Genomic DNA, 10,056 nt, shown 5'->3' on the forward strand with positions numbered 1-10,056 from the left:
AAGGCAAAGTGAAGAAGACGAAGTGCAGAGGCCACAGACAATGCACTGGGGAAAATAAAAGTACGACAAATAAAGTTGAAAGCAAACACCTGAAAATGCTCAGGGAGGTCAAACAGGAAAAGAAAGCCACCTGCTGTTATGTCCTTCTCTTTTAATTTTACTCTAGGGTCCTCTTGGGTGGGCACACACTAAAGATAATGACATATCGTCTCTCCCTGTTTTCTGGTTTCAGAAGCTGGGGAGGGAGGTGTCCCGTATTTTGCTGGTCTCCTACCCCCTGGAATTCGGGATCGCCCTCACATACTCGATCTATGGCTGTGCAAATTTGGTAAGAGCTTTCTCTACCAATTCAAGGGCTTTTGGTTTCTAGTAAGCAAAATTAAGGAGATATGTGGCATTCTACCACTGTCTGGAACTAATAACAATGTACTGTGTAATATTTGCTTTACCTTTTGTTTTCTTTTGCTATAAAATATGGGTATAAAACAAAATGACAAGAGTAATATATGAAACTGTAAAATTAAAAACTTATTTAACACAGAAAAGGTGATTGATTCTTTCTTTAATATTGTTTTCATCATCTCCACATATTCAAATTAATCACACACACACACACACACACACACACACACACACACACACACACACACACACCTAGAGAACACACACTGCATCCACAGTCAGGAAGCAGAGGTGAATGCAGATGCTCGGGATGCTTGCTTCCCTTTATACAATCCAGAACCTCAAACCACAGTATAAAGTAAATTATAAATTGTAAAGTAATTGGTAAGACTTGGAGCACCAGCAGCCTCACTGCTTTGGGGGGCTGATTTTGCTCAAGGCATGACATAGAAAGTTTCCTTAGGGCGGGTGTTACTGAAACAGCAGAGAGTTTGGTACAAAGAGGCAGGTAAGACCAAAGCACTCAGTCCAGGTAAGATCATAGGAGACCGTATGACTGTTGAGACAAAAAATTGACAGACACCCCAACAAAGACATTTAAAGAAGATAGCCACTACTGTGGACTATGCTGAAAGCCTCATCCTTGTGTCTGAGAAAACAAAATATAAACATGTTGACAGTTCTGCATGCATTAAGGAAACAAGAGACAGTCCTACTGAGCTACCCACCTTGGCTCAAAAACCTCCAAAAATAAGGAGAAATCTAGAGTGTACATAAATGACCCAAACTTTTTTCTTTTTTTTTTTCCTTTTTTTTATTAATTTATTCTTGTATCTCAGTGGTTAGCCCATCCCTTGTATCCTCCCCTTCTTCCCCCCTCCCATTTTCCCCTTATCCCCCCTCCCCTATGACTGTTCCTGAGGGGGATTACCTCCCCCTGTATATGCTCATAGGGTATCAAGTCTCTTCTTGGTAACCTGCTGTCCTTCCTCTGAGTGCCACCAGGTCTCCCCCTCCAGGGGACATGGAATGACCCAAACTTTACAAACATTTCTCAAATACACTAAGAAGACTTTAGTGACTAAAGGCATGTCTTATATTTCTAGTTCTACCACAGCAAAGAACCACAGATTATGTAGCTTAAACGAGAAAATTTACTTTCTTGCAATTATAGTTTAGAAGTTCAAGACCAAAGTGCTGGAGGATTAGTTTTCTCTAAAGCGCTCTCCTTGCCTTTCAGTGCCTTTATGTGGTCTTCCCTCAGATAGTTCTGTTTCCTAAAGTCTTTTGTACACACTAGTCACACTAGACTACAGCCCAGCCAAGTGGCATTTTTATAATCTGTCCAATGACCCCTTTACAGGGGTCACCTAAGACCAAAGGAAAAACTCAGATATTTACAGTACAGCTCAGACTAGTAACAAAATTACAGTTATGAAGTAGGAACAAAAATAATTTTATGATTGGGGTCACCACAACATGAGTAACTGTATTAGGAAGTTTGGGAACCACTGATTTAAATTAGCTAATATTTATCTAAAGTATCTAACAAGTATCTAAGATGCCCAGTTTCAAACAACAACAGAAATACAAGGAACAAAAACTATCTGTGAGGTTGTTTGGATAAAAAATGACCCCCATAGGCTCATAGGGAGCGGCATGGCCTTGTTGGAGTAGGTGTGGCATTGTTGAAAGAAGTGTGTCACTGAGGATGAGCTTCGATGTATCAGATGCTCAAGTGAGACCCAGATCCACTCTCTTTTCCTGCTGCCTTCTTATTCAGATGTAAAACTCTTGGCTCCTTTTCCACCACCATGTCTGCCTGCGTGTCACCATGCTTCCCACCATGATGGGTAACAGACTAAACCTCTGAACCTGTAAGCCAGCTCCAATTAAATGCTTTCCTTTGTAAGAGTTGTTGTGGTCATGGTGTCTCTTCACGAGCAATAGAACAATGAACACTCAGGAGCTGTAGTTTTGGTGGAGAGAATGAAGGTGATGCTTGAAAAAGAAAGTGGCAGTGCTGGGGAGCCAGCTCCAGAAGCTGACAGATCCCCACTAGTGCAACCATGATTAGTGAAAGATGGCTAGACCCATGACGCCAGCACAACTGTTCGACACAGTCCAGCAAAGCTGAGCCAAATGCTGCTTTTGCTATCAAGCTGGCTTTCATTTTGGGTTTCTAATCTCTACATGTTGTATTCATGGGGGTCTTTTTACATTATGATTCATAAATGTCTTTTCCCCAGAAAAGGATTTCTCTTCTCAAAGAAATAACCTTATCTGGCCCTGAAGATTGTGAAAAGCCCAAAAAAAGTTGGGTAGTGTTAGAGTTCTCTTGGCACAGCTCCCCCTAGGCAAACTCAAAAAACAATAGATGTGGCAGTGGATCAGATTACAGGTTTCCTCCTATAAGTAGTCTACAGTATATTGCCCCTAGAAAATAAAAACTTAGTAGCAAGGTTAATGTGCCTAAAACTGCCTTTGATAACATATAGAGGTGATATAAAGTTAATATAAAGAACCAGGCGTGGTGGTGCACACCTTTAATCCCAGCACTCCGGAGGCAGAGGCACGTGGATCCCTGTGAGTTCGAGGCCAGCCTGCTCTACAAAGTGAGTCCAGGACAGCCAGGAATACATACAGCAAAACCCTGACTTGGAAAAACCAAAATAACAAACAAACAAACAAAAAATACCCAAATAAAGTTAATACAAAACAAACATAAGAATTTGCCAGTCCTAAGGAGACTGGCTCACACTCATTTACAGTGAGGTCTTTTAACTAAAAATCAAGGAGAAAACAAATGAATAGAACAAGTCAGCCTAGGAGAGCTTTGAAACTTTTAAGCTAGGCTAACTCACAAAGTATACCTCAACCACTATGCATTGTTCAAGGCTTGAGAACTCGTCTAGACTGGCTCAGATATTTTTCTATCTGTTTAATATTTCACTTTCCTGAAGAATAGAATGCCATATGCCATAAATACTTCTGTAGTCTAAAATGATTTGAGATTGATAGTACCTTGGTAGATATACAAGACGATTCTAGAGTCATGGCCTCATAAAGAAATTTCCAGCATCTTTGTGCTTATCACAATCCCCAGGACATAACAAAGACTTCCAAACAAGGCAAAATAAGGTTATCTTCCTGAAAGCAGAAGGGGTAGTATGTTTAGGACTATCCTAAAGAAATTCAGACATAATTTTCTTGGGAAAAGACATAAAATAAATCATAATGCAGAAAGCCCCCAAAGAATGTGACACACAGAGATCAAAACCAAAAGTAAGAGTCAGTATGACAGCAATTGCAGCATTTGGCTCAGCTTTGCTGGGACTGTGTCAAACAGCTGTGCTGGCTTCACGACTCTCACTGTTTCCAGTGGATATGGATGTGTCAATACAGACTTCAAAAAGCTGGGGGACATATGTATAAAAGGTGACAACAATGACTCATTAAATAAGATGCCTGGACAAAAAGAGAATTTATATAAAAGGAAGTTGAATCCTGAGGTTTAAGTGTAAGCATGCTGTATAATAAATGTAGATAAATATGCTTGTATCTGTCCATAATGTCAGAATTTATTGAATAGCAATAATTTCACACAAAGAATGGTTATTTCATTAGTAGCAGTTTTCCAAGCAGTCTCAGCTTCCTGGCATCCCACCATGGCAAACACAGGTTCACTTGATCTAACCTTAACTACTAATATTAATTCTCAGATCATACATTACATATCATACTGTAAATAATACACATATACACACATGCATGCACACACACATACACACACACACACACACACACACACACACACACTTAATACATTATAGAATGGCTACAGCAGAGTTCCTGGAATTTCAAAGAGACCTAGTATCTCCATAGGGTTAGATAACTGGCCCTGTTACAAGTCTACAGAAGACACTGCTGCTACAGAGTCAGGACCCAGGGTCAGAGTTAGGCCAAGCTTCAGAGCTGAGTCAAACTTTAGAAGCAAGGTATAGGACCAGGAAGCCATAGGGGAAAGAACAGCACCAAGTCTAGATAGATTAATGGACAGAAAAGGGGACAGCAGATCCAGATGAGTGTGAAAGGTAAACAAATAAATGACCATTGAAAAGGCGACATCAAAAATGGAGACCAAACCAACAACTCAAAGCTTCTGGGACAATCAAAAATTCTCTTCTTGTCCTTCCCTTGGCACATACACAGGAAGTCGGAGTACAGGTTGGTAGTCTTCATCATCACAGTGTAAGGTGATGTAAGCACTGGGTACCAGTAAGGTGTCATGTTCTTTCATCCTCTGGTGTATTTAATAAGTTCTTGGGTCTTATATGATTTGCATATGCTTCTGTGCTCCCAGAGTCCCAAAGTACTTTGATAAATTTGTATGGTAGTACCTTTACTATTTTTACAAGTAAATTATATAAGTGGAGGAGGAGGTCCCCCTCAGTCTTAGACCTAGGGGAGGGGAATAGGGTGAAAGTGGGAGGGAGGGAGGAACGGAAAGATACAAGTGATGAGATAACAATTGAGTTGTAATCTGAGTAAATTAATTAAATAAAAAATAAATTATATAGTAGCCTGTGTCTTGAGGCTGGTGCCAGACAGGTGGTGATATTTATGGTCCCACTAAGGTGCAGACTCTCCCAAATACATACCTTTTAGTTCTATTCATATGAAGTTTCAAACAAAACAAAACTAAAATAGAACTGTAGTGTTCATGGATGCAAGCTTAGCCGGAAAGACTGAAAAGAAAAAAAAAAGAATTGATTACCTAAAAGTCAAAATAATACTGTAAAGGGAAATAATGACCAGTCATTGGGAAATGGCACATGAAGCTAAAATTATTCTGGGAGTGATGGCATATGTGTTGAGTTCAAGCAGCCCATGAGCTTAAAAAACAAAGCCAAAAGAACCAACTAACCAGGGCCCAGAGGGGTTTATGGAAACTAAAGCACCAACTAAGGACCGTGCATGGACTGGACCAAGGCCCCATACACAGATGTAGCCTATGGGCAACACAGAATTCATGTGGGCCCTCTAGTAAGGGGAATAGGGCTGTCTCTGACATGGACTCTGATGCCTGCTTTATGATCACGTCACCCTGACAGGACTGCCTTGCCAGGCCTCAGGGGAAGAGCACATGCTCAATCCTGATGGGACTTGATGAGCTGGGGTGGATGGGAGGGGGCTCCCTTTTCCTGAGGAGTAGGGGGGGGGGGGAAAGGAGATGGGGAGACGAAAGGAGGGCGTGGCTGGGAGGAGAGGAAAGATGGGGCTATGACCAGGATGTAAAGTGAATAAATAAATAAATAAATAAATAAATAAATAAATAAATAAATAAATAATCAAGAGAAAAATCAGGAAGGAAGTTGATTCGGTAGTTAAGAGCACCAGTTGCTTTTCCAGAGGACTCAGGCTCAGACTCAATTCCAAGCACCCACAAGGCAGTTCACAATGATTTGTAACTCCTGTCCCACCCCCTTCTAGCCTCCTCAGGCATGAGGCATGCAAGTGGTACACAAACACACATGTAGGCAAAAAAAAAAAAAAGCCACACACGGGAAAATACATATCAGAAAGTATATCAGAAGTTATACAGTAGAGCCTTAAAAATAAGGTAGATTGGATTGAGAATGAGAACAGAAAGAGAACAAATGGTGCTTGGGGTCATACCCTATAAGTACCACTGTGGTCTGGAGTCTTTTTAACTCTCTATTATTCACATGATGTGAAACACTGGACATCAGCTGTAAGTGACTGCTTTTTCTTTCCAGAAAAGAAGTCAAGAGGAAACTTTAGAGTCTGTTTCTGAAGACGAGGGGGGCAGCTTCTCACAGCTGGAGACATGAGCAACTTTGATGGCTGCTGACACTTGGTATAGGTGCCAAGGATACTTCTGTATAACAAGGCTGCTGCATAACCCATGTATTTTGTGCAGAAGGAAATTCACAATGGGTTGAAAGTCACCTCTTGGTATTTAAGGAGTGTCTGCTCACATACCTTCTGGGTTCCAGGGGAAAAAGCTTGTCCTATGTAAGTAAGTAGAAGACTATCACAGGAAAGCACTTGCTACCTAGCTGCTCTGAACAACTGTCAGCTTTCCCCCAGCAGATCATCTGCGACTGACCATAAAAACCTCTAGTAACCTGTAGAGTGTGGGCTATGAAACTTGGAGCACAATCCGTAATTCAGAGGAGAACTATAGTTTCTGTCCCTGTGGGTGGGAAGTTCATTCCACAGTCTGCATTCTTCTGCTCGAGCTAGTTTGTACATCCACAAAGCAAGGATCAAAGTGTCAACAATTCAGTGCCTTTATTGTCCCATGGCTTGTCCTGTCCTCATTAAAGTTCCTCTCTGCCCTGCATGTCTCTGCTGCCTTTTTCCCTTCCCGTTCCCCTGCTTTCTACTTCTCATTATTTGAGTTAATGTTCACGCCCATCACGAAGCAAACTGCTTTCCTACACTGAGGAGCATTTCCCAGGAAGCTGTGCTGTATGCAGTTTACTTGTTCCTCTAATGTGGAACGTGACATCAGAAAAGTGTCCTCAGCAATGCAAGCGATGCTAAGGAACAGTGGTGTTTTTGCATCCACAGTGGTGTTTTCTCCCCTGTTTCTCAAGGAATTACACTGGTTGTTCTCCATAACTATCAATTCAGATTTCTTGGTTCTACAAATTTCAGTCCTTATCACATTTCTGAATGTCTACTGTATGCAATGCAAGTGTTAAACTTTGAACTGCCAAAGATCCACAAGGCGCCTCGTGATAGGTCTTGTTTTAGGAGAGGAACTAGCAGTTACGAAATCACAACTGTGAATGATTCATGTATTACAAGTCATATGGAAAAGGGGCATATAACAAAAGAGAGGATGTTCTTTCTGGTATTAAAAAAAATGATATTTTGTGAAAACTCCAAACAGGAGATTAGGACTTTGGGGCCTTAACAGGTAGGAGGACATTTCAAATGGAAAAGTTAGAGTGGCTATTCCTCTTCTGAAGAAGAGGAGGAAATGAAGGAATAATAGAAGAATGGTGAAGAGGAAGAAGATGGAAAAGAAACAAGAGGAGGAAGAAAGTGAAGAGGAGGTTGAAAAATGAGGAAAGGAGATAAAAGAGGAGGGAGACGAGGGGAAGAAGAGGAGGAAGAAGAGAGCATGAAGGCTGAGACTGTCACACATCACTACAGTACATTTTGATCACATTACCCCCCTTGCTATCCACAGTTTCCTCCCTTACATCTTTCTCTCAAATTCATTCCTCTATTTTCTAAAAACTGTATAACATACTGAGTTCATTCAGTGCTATCCACACGTACCTGAGTGTAGAGCTGACCAATAGAGCCTGAGCAAGTTCCAGTGGCCCATGCCTAAATAAAGTTGTTTCTTAGTCCCCAAATAGATGTTGACAACCTGCATCTCCTCAGGGCTTGGAGCCTTGAGAGCTCTTCAGTTGTGGTGTTGAAATGTTGGCAGGTTTGGTCTTGTGAGAGTCTTATGCAGATCACCACAGATGCTGAGAATTCACAGATGCAACATTCCTGTTGTGTCTAAAAATCACCGTTCTCCAGGAATCTTCCCGGCCCTCTGGCTCTTACAGTGTTTCTGACCCCTCTTCCACTGTGTTCCTTTGGGGGCACTGGAGTGTGTTATATATCTCTCAGTCACTTAGTCTCTGTAATAACACTCATCCACTGCAAAGCTTTTCTGATGAGGGGTGAGACAATTTTATCTCATGGTGATTTTATATAAATGTAGAAAAACACGTAAAAGAGACCATTAAAGAAACTACAACTGATCAAAACGTAGTTATGGGCCCCTGTCCTAATGGATACATCTAGAAAATGACTCCCATGCCTAATGATCAGGGAACATTGTGGGTAAGGTAACAGCAAGAGTGTAAGAGCCAGAGGGTCAGGAAGTTTTCTGTGAGATTCTGTCTCTTCATAATGTCAGAAGTCACACCCATAATGTCACAACCAAGGTGACTGCCCAAAAGGGAGCTGAACAAGGATGGTGACAACGGACATGTCAAAGTGGACAAAAGAAAGACCAGGGGCCCTCAACCCCATACAAAGAACCACAGACAACTAAGGAATATTGAGAGTGGAGAAAAATAATCTTCCTCTGGGAAGAGCACACCAATTGGCAGTCTAATACTGAATGCTCAGCCGTGAAAATATGCATACAAGTAACAGTGTATATACTGTAACAGTGTATATAAGTGTATAACAAGAGATAGTGTGTATGCTGACCAGGTTATATTTAGGAACACACATACACACACACACACACACACACACACACACACACACACACACATATATATATATATATATATGTAACAATTCATGAAAAAAAGAGGCCATGAATTTGAAAGAGAAAAAGAAGAGTTTTGAGAGAGGAAAGAGAAGAGGGAATAAAAAAAATTTTAAAGATAAAATGAAGAAATTGAGGCAAAGAAGAGCATTGGAAGGTGAGAAAACTTGAAAGAAGGGAGTGATTTTCAAGACCATGAAAGATACAGGACAGCTTTATCTAGTGATAATGTAAAAAAAGCCACACATATACTTTTTAATTGCCCTAGTAGCCATTTAAAGAGAGTAAATAGAAACATATGTCTAATTTTGATAACACAGTCTAACTTAATACATCAAAAGCATCTAAATGATGCAGGTAAAAATTATTAGCAACATGCTTTATATCATGTGGAGTCTTCAGAATTGTGTGTGCATTTTACACTTAAAACAGATGTCAAAAAAATAAAATAATAAATAAATAGATGTCAATTCAAGCTAACATGTGACAAATACCCCATAGCCATATAGAACTAGTTGTTAAGTTGTGGAGAATTAGAAGCTTCCATAAACTACACAGAACCTCTACCCTACATTCTATTACCCAAGAGCTCCTGCTTCCAGACACTGAGCAAGCTTTTAGCAAAGGAGTGCCCCCCTGGCAAGCTGAGTGATGAGCCAAGAAGGTGAAGTGTCCCGTGAACAAGTTGAGGCTGTACCAGGGTCTGTGCATGACAGAACGTGGATTCTAGAGATCACAGTCAGAAGCCTTGCAGCCCCGTCCGTGTCTAACTGGCTTTGGCTTTGCACCCCTTCGCAGTCAGCCCCACCAGCGCTTACTCAAGTTACTCGTTTCATCTTAAAACAACTCCCCTGGGATATGACTTTCTCACGTACTCTGGTGCCTCACATTTGACCATGTCCCCTGGAGGGGGAGACCTGGTGGCACTCAGAGGAAGGACAGCAGGTTACCAAGAAGAGACTTGATACCCTATGAGCATATACAGGGGGAGGAAATCCCCCTCAGGAACAGTCATAGGGGAGGGGAATAAAGGGAAAATGGGAGGGAGGGAAGAATGGGAGGATACAAGGGATGGGCTAACCATTGAGATGTAACAAGAATAAATTAATAAAAAATAAATAAAATACACACACACAGTCCAGCCTTGATAAAAATTTTCATCATTACTCTGTTTAAAAAAAACAAAAACAAAAACAACTCGCCTGCTCTCCTCTCTCTGCACATGACTACCTTTCTTTTCTGAAGACCAGAGCTCCAGAAGTCAGTACATAGTATCTTCAAGAATCACCTGTCATTTCCCTTGACTCCACTCTAGGTCAAGCCTAACTGTTATC

At 41.1% G+C, this 10,056-nt stretch overlaps 1 protein-coding gene across 2 annotated transcripts in view; it reads left to right on the top strand.

Annotated features, from left to right (window-relative positions):
- Positions 1–6,765, top strand: part of MS4A13 (membrane spanning 4-domains A13) — a 31,445-nt gene extending 24,680 nt beyond the window's left edge. For both annotated transcript variants that reach the window (XM_084772290.1, XM_084772291.1), the window contains 2 exons: positions 233–328; positions 6,183–6,765. In XM_084772290.1, the coding sequence (XP_084628416.1) occupies positions 233–328; positions 6,183–6,220 (134 nt within the window). In that variant the 3' untranslated portion in view covers positions 6,221–6,765. The remainder of the gene's footprint in view (positions 1–232; positions 329–6,182) is intronic.
- The last annotated feature ends 3,291 nt before the right edge of the window (positions 6,766–10,056 follow it).

This window comes from Acomys minous (genome assembly GCF_964271855.1).
Source record: "Acomys minous genome assembly, chromosome: 2".
Classification (NCBI taxonomy): domain Eukaryota; kingdom Metazoa; phylum Chordata; class Mammalia; order Rodentia; family Muridae; genus Acomys; species Acomys minous.